The following is a 15,871-nucleotide window of genomic DNA, read 5'->3' as shown; positions in this document are numbered from 1 at the left end:
CTTTATTCTGATCACAGCTGAAATTTGCATCTCTAAGTAAATAAGTAAATAAATCAAGTGCAAGCACTGAATTTGCTAATCAACCGAGACATGGCAGTGAGCTTGGTGCCGGGAAACTTTACTCATGTAATATTCAGCACTGGTGGGTTAAAGGGCAGCCCAGAGTTATTGGCTTCAGCCCGATTGCCCCCTTTAATCAATGTTGGCTGCATCCCTTTAATAAAATTATTAGCTCAGCAGTATCTTGTGTTATCATTTTATCTCTTCTGCGCTCTAAATTGCAGCCTGTGTTGGGCCTCTCAGATGCTCGGGGCATGGCCGGCTCCCGAAAGCTCAGCTCCCATTTATTATTTCAGAGGCGGATGATGGCTGGAGTGTTTGAAACCAGGCTAAGCTCAGAGGTTATTGGATGCAAGATCTAAACACAGCTGCAGTGAAGTCCCAACCCATCTTATGTATTTTGAGCTCAAAAAAAAAAAAAAAAAAATCCAGCCTTTTATTGCTGTTGTTAGTTTAGGCATTCCTATCCCAATAATACACATGATTTATATATTTTTTTCCTTTTTTACTGCAACTCTACTTGGAGTAATAACTGTAATACTGCTAAAAAATTTTTTTAAACAACACATTTTCACCTTTTCTACAAGTTATGTAAATGTGTGATGTGCTGATGGGTGGCTTCTCAGTGTCTAATTATCTCACAAGGAATCTATTTGATCTATTAAGTTAGTCTGACTGCAAGTTAATTAAAAACGGATGTAGGATTTGCAGAATATAAGATTAAGGGTGTTGTTTGGAAGGTGAAGATAAAAGATGGTGCTTTTGTGATATGGCAGGAAGATGAATCGTGGATGGCTTATTAGTGCTTGTCTCAGGTATTGTGTTTAAGTGCCTAATCTAGCGTAATGAGTAGGGTGTCAGCTTTCCAATTATATTTCAGAGTTTTGGCTCTTGTTTAATGTGCCATGCTTTTGATATTCTTTTCTTTTAAGCGTTCTATACATGGATTTTATATTTCTATGTTTGTTTTTTTTCAATTGAGACAGTAATTTTGCTTAAAATATGGGCATTTGTTTCTAGCTTTGACATGGAAATGTGTACCATATCTACAATTTATTAACTTCTTATATGTGTCTTTGCAGGCCTGGATGCGATGAACGCCTCATGTAGGCATCAGCATGGACAGCTGTGAGTCTCCCGTGGTTTCTGGGACAGAGGATGGGCTCAGCTCCTCCCAACAGCAGCAACCACCACAGCCCTGGAACGATCACTCAAGCTCACAGGTCACTTGCACCAACCAGGCAACTTCTCTGGATGCCCTGTCCCTCTCTGGGTCGTACCCTTCTCAGCCCCTGAACTCCATTGCCCCTCATGACGGGGTGAGAGACCTACAGTCACAGCAGCCGAAGCCAAAACAGACTCTACCCCAGGCTCACCGTGATAGCTCTGCCATTGGCCAGCTGCATTCCAGGAGAGAGGGTCTTGAAGAAGTGGTGCAGGAGGGAGTGAGCTGTGAAGAGGAAGAATCGGAGGACTTGGATGAAATGGAGATTGACAGCTGTTTTCCAAGTCTTCAGCCCTTTCCTGGAGTGCCAATAACTTCAGGGGGAGGAGGTATGCCCACTCTTTTGCGACATCAGCCCACACAACAGCAGGGACCACCTGAGAGTGGGAGTGAAGAAGGAGAGGAGGAAGAGGAAGAGGAGAGTAGTGATGTGGAAAACCTGACTGGAGAGATAGTCTACCAGCCAGATGGCTCAGCATACATTGTGGAGAGCCTCAGTCAATTGATCCAAAGTAGTGGAAGTATGGTACCTGGCCTGCTTCCTACAAACTCTGTCACAAGTGGGGGAATACTGGGAGAACCTGCTGGGGTTTCATCCTCAGTCTACCCACAGATCATCAACACTTTCCACATAGCATCGTCTTTTGGGAAGTGGTTTGGTAACTCGGACCAAGGTTTTCCCAATACCTCATCAATGGCAGGCCTCAGCCCTGTCCTGCACAGTTTTCGTGTCTTCGATGTGCGGCACAAAAGCAACAAGGATTACCTGAACAGCGATGGGTCTGCCAAGAAGTCCTGCGTATCCAAAGATGTTCCCAACAATGTGGATTTTTCCAAATTTGATGGGCTAGCCCTTTATGGAAAGGGTAAGCCCATTCTAATGTGTTTTCTCTGCAAGTTGTCCTTTGGCTATGCTCGTTCCTTTGCCACTCATGCTGTCCATGATCACCGCATGACACTGTGTGAAGATGAACGGCAGCTGTTAGGGGACAAGCATGCCTCTGCCATCATCCAGGGCATTGGGAAGGACAAGGAGCCCCTTATTAGCTTCCTGGAACCAAAAAATAGGAGCAGTCCTCTGCCACCTACCTTGCTACCCATTAACTCTGGACAGAGCTTCTATGGTACATTTAGTGGTGTTCATCTGGAGTCTGGAAATAGCAGTGGGGGCAATGAGACCCTCCTGAACAAAGACTCTGACTCTGGCCTTCAACAACAGCAGCAGCAACAAACACCACTTGGTTCAGTCCTTTCTATAGGTGGACTAAGTGTTTCCAAAGCATCCAATCTTACCTCTTCTCCTGGCTCTGCCAAAGACTCCAGTGCCCTGCCCAAACAGGGAGGGAGAATAGAGGAGCCCGTGGGGAAAGAGTTGGCATACAAGGGAGAAGATATGAGAACTGAGGGACATGAAAGCAATGTGCAGCTATCCAACCAGTTGGGGGGCTCAGAAGAAGAGGATGAACTATTGTTAGAGGAAGAGGAAGATGAGGTGGAGGCAGAAAGCACTGCAGTGGCCTGTGGTGGTAACAGTAGCAGCGGTGGGAGTGAGGTGGGGGAACCAGCTGTCTCAAACCAAAGCAATTCCAAATCTCCTTTATTATTGCCTAGTAGCACTCTCCAGCCTTCTGCCTGCACCGCTGCAGTTGGTTCCACGCTCAACAGCAAAGCCCTTGCTTCCATTTCCTCCTCTGTCAAGGAAGAGGCTTCAGCTGCAGATGGTGGAGGGAGGACATCAGAACTCCCTTTGAGCTTTAACTGCCAGGGACCAACAATTCCCATGGCAATAGCGGCAGCTGCCGTCAGAAGGAGCGAGGATGACACTGCTGGCACTTCTTCCTCACCTCTGTCCATCAATGCTGCTGCTGATGAAAGTGCCAATCGAGATAGTGCCACAGCTCCAGAACCAAATGATTGCCCAGCAGAAGGAGAGGATGAAAATGGAGCCCTTCTGCATCATCACCATATACACCACCATCATCATCACCTCCACCCGTCATCTCATGGTCACTCCCTCTCCCTCCCAGGGGGTTCTTGTGACATCACAGGGATGGGGGAGTGTTCACAGAACCATGGCCCAGGAGGGAGTGGAGGAAGCGGAGTAGAGTGTCCCAAATGTGATACCGTTCTGGGGTCGTCACGTTCTTTAGGGGGTCATATGACCATGATGCATTCACGCAACTCATGCAAGACACTAAAGTGTCCCAAATGCAATTGGCATTATAAGTACCAGCAGACATTGGAGGCCCATATGAAAGAGAAACACCCGGACTCTGGAGGCTCCTGTGTGTATTGCAGCAGTGGTCAGAGTCACCCTCGTTTGGCTCGTGGTGAAAGTTATACCTGTGGATACAAGCCCTTCCGGTGTGAGGTAAGAACACAAAAAAGGTGCTAATGCTCCTTTTTAAGAGTTGCATATGCGTTTTAGTTTTGTTTATTTAGATGGATAAATTGAAATAATGTACAATTTTAGCCAAGAATTGTGTCTCTATAGCATTATTACACTTAAAGAGAAAATATTATTTGTTCTTCAGGTGTGTAACTATTCCACTACGACAAAGGGCAACTTAAGTATCCACATGCAATCGGATAAGCACTTAAACAACATGCAGACGCTGCAGAATGGAGGCTCTATTGGCTCTGCACAGGAGCAGGTCTTTGGACATAACCCAGGTGGAGTGGTGACTGTACCTTCAGTGACCCAAGCCAGCAGCCATCATACTCCACACCATCATCCGACGCAGTCGTCCACTCACATGTCTGTGCCGTGTGGAGCCCCCTCACCAACCAAGCCGAAGAGCAAACCCACCTGGCGGTGTGAAGTTTGTGACTATGAAACCAACGTTGCGCGGAATCTACGCATCCACATGACCAGTGAAAAGCACATGCACAACATGATGCTTCTTCAACAAAACGTGACTCAGATGCAGCATGGGCGACTTGGCTTAGGAGCCATGCCGTCTCCGTCTGAGGCTGAGCTTTACCAATATTACCTGACCCAGAACATGAGCCTTCCACCAGGCCTTAAGATAGATCCAGCTGGACCTGAAGCCCAGTTTCTGATGGGGAGTTTTCATCTGGATCCCAGCATGGCTACCTTGGCGCCTGCTCTCGGTGAGTCACATCTTGCCTCTCTAGATTTAAAAAAAGCAGTCTTAGTTTCCCAACACTCACAGTGAAATTTTATTTCCATTAATTGTTGCGCACATGTTGTGGGAAAACATCTTGGCAAACGTCTTGGCACAATCAGGAGAAAGACAAGACCATATGTCCCCCCCGCCTTTTCAGCTAGATATACAGAACTGATAATTGAAAATGCTGCGACAGACTGGCGACCTGTCCAGGGTGACCCCGCCTCTCGCCCGGAACATTAGCTGGAGATAGGCACCAGCAACCCTCCTGACCCCACAAAGGGACAAGGGTGTAAAGAAAATGGATGGATGGATGGATAATTGCAAATGTTGGTTACTTATGCTTTAAATTATGCTTCTACCATTCATAAAAACCTTTTTGGTTCATATGGCCATTTAATGTGAAGCAAAATGTGTATCATGTGATACAAAGACTCTAAAAATAATTGATTCTTCTACCTTTCATAGCCTTGGTGAGTTAATGCTTCATATGCTGCCCCTGCACAGAACATTTCTTTAATCCCAGTTTTGCTTCCTCCTGGTGGATTTCAAACTATTACTTTCTGTTCCTGCAGTGTCTGTGTTCTACTACCATTGGGTCCTGCAGGATTTCTGACCATTACCCCTGCTTCCACACAAGCTCATACAATAGTTCCATTAATTTAGTTCCCTCCCCCCCATCCTTTAAAATGGATCTTTCAGTTTTTTTAATGTGGGGTTGTGTGAAGTATTTCCAAGTTGTTAGAATCTTACCTTTTGCATACAGCTATAGTGTTGGGAGACAGGGAAGGAGGCTGACAGGTCACTCAAACTCCTCTGAATAGGAGCTCAGATGAGCTAAATTTTGGAATGTTGGATAATGTTCCCCAATAAATCTATGAACAAACTACTCTACTTTAATATTATTTGACAAGTACGTAAATCCTAAGAGAATGTATTATCTAATGGTATCTCAGACCAGAAACTGATTATATTTATTGTTTCTTGCTCTCTCTGCATTGCTGAAGATTTTTAGTGTTGAGCATAACACTAAAAGCTATGGCGGTAATCAGTTCCAATACTCACGTGTTGTACTAAAGTCATGATATGAGAAAATTATTTTCAGAATTAAAGAATGAGGTCGGGAGAGTGATAACTTGTGGTATAGTCTACGCTATAGAGTGAAGCAGTACTGCAGTAAATATCTATTTAAAACTACTGGTTAAAAGATAATTTATAATTTGTAAAAATATATATATATATATATTATTATTACATAAAAGCAGATTATATATAAGAAATTTGTATTTCTTTCTGCTTTTATAATAATAGTAAAAAACAGTATGGAAATAGTTGCACAACTTTCAATCAATAACTTGAACAAATAATCTACAACCAAATTCACTGATGCGCGGTACATATCTATAGTAAATCAATAAATCCATCTAGGTATGAAGCATGAAGTCACAAAGGAAGGGGAGGCATGAGATGCAGAACAGTACTAGCATACTGTGTCAGCATCTGTTAGTGAGTATAAGCAGCTATGACTGGGTCTGCAAGTGATTTCAGAGAACTTCTCAAAGGTCTCTCTCTCTTTGCTATAAAAGCCCAGGTAACAGCCTGCCTTTTGCAGCAATAAATAAAAAGGAGCTGCTGGTATTAATTTAGTGTAAAGCCAGGCTAGGTCAGGCCTGCATGCTCAGTCTGGACAGTGAAAGATTAAAGAACAGCAAATAAAGGCAAAAGTGTCACCTCTTACCTAATTTCTTTTTGGCCCATTGTGAGTTGACATGCTCTTTTTATTGCCTCTGCTCTATTTTATGTAAGTGTTTTAATGTGTTTTAAATATTTGTTTAGAACAGCAGTTTTTTGGCAAACTTTCTGTTTTTAAACATGCTTTGAAAATAAACTGGATTTGGATTTTATAAGTATTTGTTTTTAAAGTTGGGGCATGATTTGTATTGTTGGTGGCAGGGCACCTATCCTAACACTGGAACTAAAGACAGTCATTCTGTTAAGATAATGAAAAAAACAAAACCTTGCATATTGTTTAAATTGTAACATTTAATTGAATAATTGACACAAGGTGTTTACATGAGGGCTATAAAAACACACACATAAACCTTTTGTTTTCCTAAGATTTCCTGTTTCGGGTCAGGTAAGAGTACCACAAATTTTCTATTAGCTAAATACATGACAGACATAACATTATCGAGGATGTTTTATTACTTTCTTCAAAGTCGTAAATCCACATGCACTAAAAGTACAATGCCTTTAAACTGTTTGTGAAAGCTCAGATAATGAGGTCATGGTTTGGTTTTTTCTTTGTGCCTCATCTTTGGAAAATCTAAAGAAATCAGCAAAGATGGATCAGGATGAGAAGTGCAGACCTCCAGTTCTGTCTCGTTCCTGGGTACAATTGATATGACGCTACCTGTCAGTCAATCCAGATGCCAGAAAGTGGCATGTTCATCAGTTCCAACAATGACATGCGAACATAAACTACATTGGAATGAGATCATTCAGAAAGAGGGCAGGTTCTTTCTTACTCCTTTGTCCATGACAGATTAAAGTTTGTAAATGTATTCAGGGCCTAAAACCTTATTGCCAAAGACGTGTCTTGTCCTAAAATTAAAGTGTTTGGCTTCAATGAACATTTTTGCTATTGCAAGCCATGGAGTCGCATCAAGACTTTGAAGCAGCACATGGGTGGCGTGCTCTTGACGAACTAGATGACATCATAGGGAAAGAAAGTTATATAATGGAGCAACACATGAACAAAAACCCAAATCATAATATAATGTCAAATAGTAAAAAAAAAAAAAAAAAAAAGGTTACTTGTTTTTTCTACAGTGTATATAAACACTACTGCAATGATCACAATGTGTTAGCAATCAGTGTAACAATCTAGCTAGACTTTACTTCATTTTCTTTTTGCTCTTTCCTGTAGGTGGGGAAATCCCAATGGATGTGCGTCTTGGCGGCGGGCAGCTGGTGTCTGAGGAACTGATGACTCTTGGAGAAAGTCTTTCACAGACCACAGATCCCTCCCTCAAGCTCTTTCAGTGTGCTGTGTGCAATCGCTTCACCACTGACAACCTGGATGTGCTAGGCATGCATATGGGTGCCGAACGCAGCCTGCCAGAGGAGGAGTGGCGTGCCGTGGTGGGAGACTCGCATCAGTGCAAGTTGTGCCACTACACAACTCAGCTTAAAGCCAACTTCCAGCTGCATTGCAAAACAGACAAGCATGTGCAGAAGTACCAGCTTGTCGCCCACATCAAAGAAGGGGGCAAAGGCAATGAATGGCGCCTGAAGTGTGTGGCAATAGGCAATCCAGTGCACCTAAAGTGCAATGCCTGTGACTACTACACTAACAGTCTGGAGAAGCTCAGGATGCACACTGTCAATTCACGCCATGAGGCCAGCCTCAAACTGTATAAGGTTAGTGGTTCATAAGTTGTTTTTAATCACACGTGCCACTCAGACTTTTCTTTTCTTCTAAGTTTATCGGTTGATTTTTTTGAATTTATTTTGATTTACACATTGGTCAATTTGGTTAATCTGGATGTGTCCTGCAAAACGTATTTGTTATAAGTTTAAAAATGTCTGGGAAAAGTATAACGGTCCTGTTATGCATCACAGTTTTTATTGTCTTTTTGAGAAGTCGGAACATCATAGAGTTTTGCAGAAAGGGTAAAACGCTTATTCAATAATCTCCATGCTAACTTGATCTGCCTCAGCAAGACTTAATAAATGTTCTTGTGTTGCCGACATCACCGCCAGCTGTTCTCTAGAGGCATGAATAACAGCTTTGTTGTGTAGCTGTCATACAGAAGCCGGGCCCACTAGTGCCCTGAGAAGAACATGGCAGGACAAGCTGGCTTGGAAGCTTAGGACTAAATCACTTGGTAGACGAATGAAGAAGTGTTAGGAGACAGAGGTTTGGTGCTAATACTCCTCTGAGCGGGAAGGGCTGAATTGTTCTCGACAGCCGTATTGATTTTTGCTGGACTTGGAGCTTCACCTTCTCCTCTAATCATTCCATAATAGCCAGTGGATGAACACTCTCCGAACAAATGGCCATAAATCTAACAGGCCTGATTCCACTTAGGTGCCTATCCTGTATGTCTGCGGCTTTGGCTAGTCTGCGCTTAACCCAAACTGGCATAGCTGCACATATGCACAAGACACACAAGCACTGGCAACACATATGTGGTGTCAACTTAGGCAACATGCTCAAGGAAAGCACCATCTTTCGACAGCTATAGAATACATTTTTAGGAAGTTCCTTATTGTCATGAACCAGTTTGGATTAATGACAAACTGGGATTTTATTTCAATTATTGCATTCCTTTGCACCTGCGGCACCTTATCTGTTGCAGGAAATATCTAAAGATGAGAGAAAGAAAGACATGCTCGCTACCTCGAGCATGGGCTTTTAATTACACGAAAAACTGAGCTTAAAAATCTCATCAATTTAAAAGCCTAGTAGCATTTCAAATGATCTCTCAGACTCTGTGGCATGACAAACATGTTTTCGACAAAGGGTCTTTGTACTGAAATAACAGTAAGAATAAATAAATCAATTTTTGGTTTTGTTATAAAGGCAGGTGGAACCGAGTGCTTCGGTTGCACCTGCAACCAAACACATTACATTCAAAGATTTTTTTTTTGTCTATTTCTAGAAAATTTACATTACAAAATAACAATGCGTGTGTGACCTTGGATCCAAGGTGACAGATTAGGGCATGTTATCTCTCATCCTCACACTTTTACAGAGGAGAACGTTGTTCTTGTAGAACAGGGAACGTCTTATTGTCTTGTAGCTATATCTTTGCTATGACCCTAACGATCTGAAGAAATTGCGTTCTTTTATTTTACTGTATTTCTTCACACAAGCTTTAGGAGAGGAAATACACATGTCACACAAGACTTCAGGCTGCGAGGGATTAAATATGTACAACACATCCAGGGATGATCTTTTTTTTTTTTTTACTTAAGCCTCTTAAGATGGCTCCATATTTCTTAAAACCAATTGGTTTTCCAACTAAGACTGTGTGCATTTGTCCAGAAATCACCTGCTCCATAAACCAGAGAAAATGTTAGTTCATGTAAGCTCTGCCTCATCCCCTACACAACTCAGAAACAAAGATGAGCACGAGTCGACAAGATTCATTACAGCAGTTTATGACTTTACCAATGTGACAAATACATGGTCGTGAGGTTTTTTCAGTTGCACAGTTTTCTTACTCCTTTAGATTTACAGTTCTGGTTGAGATACTGACAGGCAAAACATCTGCCTTGCCCACCAATGTCTGAAAAGGCCTCTTGGTTTATTCATGGATGAAAAAAAAAGAGAAAATCAAAACAGGGATAAAATAAATCATCAACTCAGCATAAACATGCTGTAAGATGTGGGACATGCTCGGGACACTTCACCCAAATCAAACTGGTTTGCATTAAACTAGGCCTTTGTGTGTGCAGCTCCATATAAATTGGAGCCTGTAATTACTGGAATTAAAAAGGAAGGTTTAAACTGAGAGCTAAGTTAGATGGGATAATTTCAGAGTCTGTGGTATGTGGCCCATATTAGGGCTTTCTAAAAATATCACCCCCACCACCCCATGTATCGGAATGTTTTAGGAGGCCACAGAATGATCCAGCAACTTATCCTGACCACCGGACCGCCACACAGCACGGGCTGAGTCTGTCTGCTTTCTAAACGGTGTTCCTCAATCGAAATGCACTCTTTGTGAGAACCGTGTTCTGTCCACTGAGCCGTGTGATCTGAAATCTTTCTTTCATCTTATTATTTTCCCAAAGAGATTTAATGGGATGGGAATCAACCTAGAATGGTCACTCCTGAATTCAAACCCATGTCATGTTGCTGTGCGGATAACTTCAGATGATCATCTTCAGTTTGCACAACTCAAATAAAATGTATTTGTCGCTTAACTTTGACGTTGATCCTGAAAAAAAAAGAAAAAAACCTGCTTCACAGCTGGACATTTACATAATATTTTACATGTGTAGGGATAATCCCTTATGATAATATGTGGCAATGACAGGCTAATCCTTTTTCCCAACCTGGTTGCTCTAACAAGCGGGAGCGGATGGGGCCTAACCAGGCCTAGCTGTAGGCCTCAGCTTGCGTTGAAGGTTTGGAAGAAAGGGGAGAAGCATGGGGGGGAGGTGGGGTTTGCTGGCTACCTTCCTTGTCTCGGGGGCCGGTGCAATCGGCAGTAATTGAGATTGATTGGATGTTATTTTTCCTCTTGCAAATGTAGTCCATTAGCTTGGCACATGCATAATCAGTTTAGAGCACAGTTAGCCGAATGTAATCATGTTCCTTGGTGTCTGCTAGCACAAAATCCACTCCAGATGCAAGTTGGCTACGGAAAGATGGGGAGAAAGTGCCGTCACTATCAAACGTGGAATCTTAAACTGAGAACGTCCCGACATCCCTTCCTGTATCCTGGTCCTGCTCTATTGAGCACACCTAACTGTAAAATATTTTCTCCTTCCTCCGTTTGCCGTACGCGCTCAGTCAAAAACCACCGTTTATCCCCTTAAAAAGCGTGACTTTTCATCTTACGATCTGTCCATCAACAGAGAGAACAATTTTCGCAGTTACCTGCAGTTGCTTTATCTCTTGTTATGACTGAAATGAAGCAAGTAAAAGTTAGACATGTCAGTCTTCTGCAAAGTCAAATAATCCCTATAAATGATAATTGAGGAGTGAAGGGTTTAACATAAATGAAAGGATTAGTTGTTACATGCATTAAGTGTTTCCTTGATTATCCTTCTCAGCACACTGGAACGAGAGGCTCGATTATCTCACATTTTAATGATCATGAGTGATGAGATTGACTCCAAGCCGTTTTATAATAGCAGTTATGTAAAGTTGGAAACCCCCCTCAACCCCCCCAAAGAAAAAACTAAATAAAAAGAAAACAGAGTCTATTGTTGTATTCCAAGTTTAATTCCCTAAAACAAAAGCTCGGTTGAAAAGAGTATAACTCATCATGATTCAAAAATTGAATTTGGCATAGTGATGTTGTTTAAGCTGCTATGACTTATTTGTGAAGTTGATTTATTTATTTATTTTTTGGTTTCCTCCAAGACTTTGCTACTCACTATTTTCTCCGTGATGCTGCAATAATGACTGCGAACATGATCTAAGCATACTAAAAGTTAAGTGGAAGAAAAACTGTTTCAGAAAAAGATGTGTAAGAAATGGGGACAAGCACAGCCCCGAATGGACTGTGATGCAAAGCCCATTCAAAAAAATTTAGGTCGACTCAGGCCACAGATGGCATCTGGAGTCAAGTCTTCAATTGGCACAGGCTTATCCAACACAAGAGCTACACTGTCACGTTACTTGCATTAAGTCTAAAACACATCGCCCTTGAAGTGAGACCCTGTGAAATTTAACTGTATAAAAAAAGGTGAAAAAAATAAATGAACAAGCTGCCCATGTGCTTGATTGGCCAGCAAACTGGCCTTACCCAAATCTGTACAAGTATTATTACACATTTACTGGTGTAATAATATTGTTCTAAGAAAACAGAATTTTTGCTTTCCTCAGCAGCAAGACATAATCACAAGAATCAACAGAATAAATCCTTCTGATATAAGAGTTTCACTTTTCGGATTCAATCAATTAATCAGTGATATTTACATTTATTTAGATGTACCTGTGGAGTTGAAGCAGATGTTACTCGGTCAAACATCACAGGAAAAAAACCAAAACAAACTGTGGCAGATAAGCGACTGTGAGATGTCCTGAGTGATCCTCCCAGGAGAGCCTTGTCTTAATCACTCAGAATTCCTGCAAGATGACGGGTAGAAAGAGGATGGATGGACAGAGAGGAGAAAGAGTGGAAAGTGGGGAGTGGTGGTGGCGATGGAGGGGGTTTACAGGAGGGTTCGACGGATAGATACTTTGCTAATTATCATGGCTAGCCTATGATTGTTCAGTAATAGTGCTCAGTGGGAAAGGTTGTAGCAGTTCCAGGAAGAGCCGAGCTCTGATTTACTGGTACTACTGCTCTAATAAAGCGTGAGCTGCACATCCTGGGAGACAGCCCATTCTCTTCTTTCACATGCACAAGCGTGTGAATGCGCACAAAGAGACGGACAGGCACATGCTCACAAGCAATCTAACATTTAACAGGAATAATAAAATGTATCGTTTTAGTAGTTCACAGCAGCAAAGACAGATTGGTCAACACAGCATACGCACAACAAGCCTTATTGTTTACTTCTAACACGAGGTTCCTTGTGTTGGGAGTCAGTAGTTGCTTACAGGGGATTGAACGCCAGCGTCCTCACTCAAACCAGGCTCGGTCTTTAACAAGAAAAAACTGGCATACATCTTAAAATCAAGGTATGTTGAAAAGGGGGAAATGTAAAGGAGGACTGGTAGGACTTTGTGTTTGGCAGGGTGCAGGAAGTTTACAACCTTTTAAGCTTCCACTCCTCAGGAAGGCCAAGGAGAGGGTCAGGGATTGACCCGTAACACAGCTGTTGTTGCTGGTTGCGTTAATTGTCCACACAAAAGCCCAACAGAGGTTATTCCTGAGACTAACGCGTAGATGGTTAGCAAAAATAAACAAGACACACACACATAGAAATCTGTTCTTTACCCATGAAGCTCCTGTTATTTCAGCAGTTATTCTAAAAAGCTATAATAGTTTAAATTCATTTAAATTTTTTATTTTTTTTTTTGCTTTTTTTGAGGAAGCGTGGCAGAGTACTCTGCTCTCTGCTAGCCTGCAAGAAATCAGGTGATCCTGCTATCAGAGTGTGATCAGCAGAAAGGGGTGATTGGTGTTTAGGAAAGGAACGGAATAGGAAGCAATGTTATATTAACTTGTGCGACTGAGATCATCGCAGTTCAAGACGGAGATAAGCGCCACTAAGTGTGGATAGTTTTATCAACATCAGGAGTGACGTATGATGTGGAAATGCACTTTGTGAATCCCACCATATTCCTCTTAGTTTTACATAAAAGCGGCTTTCTCTAATTCATGTCTTCTGGAAAACGAATGTTTTTCCTCAGTAAATATTTCTTCGGCCCGTATCTTCACAATTGTTTCAGCGATTGAAAGTGTCGGCGTGCAGAGGTGCAAGAAAAAAAAACAAAACAGTTTGCCACGGGAAACACGTCACACTCTGAAAGAAGACAGATGAGTAGTCTGATGTGTCTAGGATTAAAAACTTCCGATCATTGTCACCACGCTCTGATCTGAGCGGTACGGATGCATCTGATTAGAGCAGTGTTTAGCTCCTCACAGCAGACTGACTGCTGTGATGGCAGTCCCACATACAGCGGAATATGTGTCTCTTCTTTCAGAGCATCAAACGGGGATTTTGTGCATTTAGAAACTGACGTCTCCATGCTGTGTTGCTATCAGTTCTTAGAAACAGTTGTCTGCTCATTGAAGAAAACTGCTATTTAAACTTTTTTTTTATTTTTTATTAAATCAACAGGACTGTCTTCCAACAAGAAAACGTATAGTGCTGTCTACGCCACAGTGTTGTTCTTATTATAAACCACAAAATTAAGTTTTGTCTTGGAGAAAGTTCTTCCTGCACTTACTGGAAGCTCTCTGTATCTAATGTTGTACAATAGCTTTATCTGAGTCTATGCTGTAAAGACGACACACGTATCAGTCACGGCCTCCTTTAGTTAAAATTTCCACAAAATCCCCATTGCTGGTCTCTGGGAGATCGTGTCCATGTTGTCTTCAATGAGACACCTGAGTCAGATTTGTTGGCAAACTGCAGTACACCAGGTTTTATTTAATGAATTACTTTAAAATCAAAGAAACTGTTACTTTTTTTCCTTTGTTGTTGTCAATTGATACTCGGCCAAAAACTGTAAATACTAAATAACTGCAATTTCTGGAAGACACATGCTATGTGGATGAGTCCAGATACATTTTTGAGATTTCAATTGCAGATCTAGAGGGCTTTGTAAATCTAATTTATTATTATTACTATTATTATTATAGATTTTTCTATCTTATCTTGAGATTAACATTTTGTCCATCACTATTTTATTTTGCACTTTCATTGGCACCTAGACAACTTTTATTGAGATTTTCTTAGATTAAAATAGTTTGAGACTTCAATCAAAATTTGATTTCTTTCTATTTTAAGAAATAGGAGAAAGTTCAAACAACAGATGCTCCTTTTGGGAATCTGTACTTAATGGACAATGACAAAGGCTGATTTGACAAGTTCAACTCGCATGCTTTTTTTTATTATTAAAAGAGCTCATAATAAAAATGCTGAGAACAAGTTATTTTGAGGTCAAGTTAATTTCAGCCTTGTTCAATATTTGCATCATACGTGTAATAAGAAAAGACAATTGTTCAAATATATTTAAGATGACTCAAATGTTATGAAATTTGCAGAATAAACTTTGGCAAATTGACTGAACGAGTATATAAAAGGAAAAATGTGTAGGAGGCCTGTACTATGCACCTTAAGTTAAACTTAGAAATTATGTAAAGCATGTGTTAGAAAAAAAAACAAACAAAAAAACCCCCAGCATTGTCTTATTGTTTAGTTATCCCAGGATGGCTGAAGCTCCTGTCGTCTGCCAGAGGGTGCTGACTCAGAAGTTAACACAGGCAATTGGCAGGTAAATGCTGCCCTGATGAGGCCAGGTGGAGGTTCCTCTGAATGTATTTAGCTCCTAAGCTGCAGGGATGGAGAAAGTGAGGCAGACAAGCCCTGCCGGCTGTGTGCCATCAATACATCAGTGGCTTAGCCACCAGATTAATGGCCTCAGAGTGGTCAGAGCCACAAAACTACTCAGTTCTGAGGACTGTGTTCAGTAGAGCTGTACATAAAGGGAAGTTCAGTTAAAGAGACAGATGAATAGAGGAGGAAGTCTTGGCTGCAGGAATGAGTACATGGGGACCCATTCTCTCTGGGTTTGGCATTTTGGGTAGAGTCATGGGAGGGATAAATCTTAGATATGGTTAGATATGTTCCCCTGCTTCTTTCACTTTCCTGAACTTTTCTCGCTCCACTTCTATTCACAAAGTTTCTGTAGCTAATGGAGCTCAACTCTATGCATTTTTTCCCCCCACCAATGGGCTTTAGACATTGTGTGAGAGGATGATGATGATGATGTGAAGAACTATTGAATGTCACGCAAATTCCTTTTTTTTCCTTTGTGTCAACATGACCAAAGTCTGACCCTTAAAAAGAGTGTCAAAGTCAAGAATTTTTATTTGAAATCTTGGAGCCTCTGGCCCTTCTTTGAAAATTGAATAGCCATCTCTTCCTGAATTTCATGGCTCCGGTTGTCCATCCATGTTTTGCCTAATTGCTGTGTGCTGGAGTCCAGTGCAGGGAGTTGTAAATCTCCCGGTGTTATGCAGACAATGTTTTCTCCAGATGGAGAAGAAAAGATTTCATCCTTTTGTAATTAAGCGGTGCAGGCCAGGGTGTC

At 41.6% G+C, this 15,871-nt stretch overlaps 1 protein-coding gene across 4 annotated transcripts in view; it reads left to right on the top strand.

Annotated features, from left to right (window-relative positions):
- The window catches only part of zfhx3b (zinc finger homeobox 3b), a 312,657-nt gene that overhangs the window by 217,971 nt on the left and 78,815 nt on the right, over positions 1-15,871 (top strand). For all 4 annotated transcript variants that reach the window (XM_017303941.2, XM_017303940.2, XM_008405336.3 and 1 more), the window contains 3 exons: positions 1,143-3,656; positions 3,820-4,399; positions 7,346-7,839. In XM_017303941.2, the coding sequence (XP_017159430.2) occupies positions 1,179-3,656; positions 3,820-4,399; positions 7,346-7,839 (3,552 nt within the window). In that variant the 5' untranslated portion in view covers positions 1,143-1,178. The remainder of the gene's footprint in view (positions 1-1,142; positions 3,657-3,819; positions 4,400-7,345; positions 7,840-15,871) is intronic.

The sequence above is a fragment of the Poecilia reticulata genome, chromosome 3 (assembly GCF_904066995.2).
Source record: "Poecilia reticulata chromosome 3, P_reticulata-male-v2, whole genome shotgun sequence".
NCBI lineage: Eukaryota > Metazoa > Chordata > Actinopteri > Cyprinodontiformes > Poeciliidae > Poecilia > Poecilia reticulata.
This window is presented reverse-complemented; position numbering and strand designations above follow the sequence as displayed.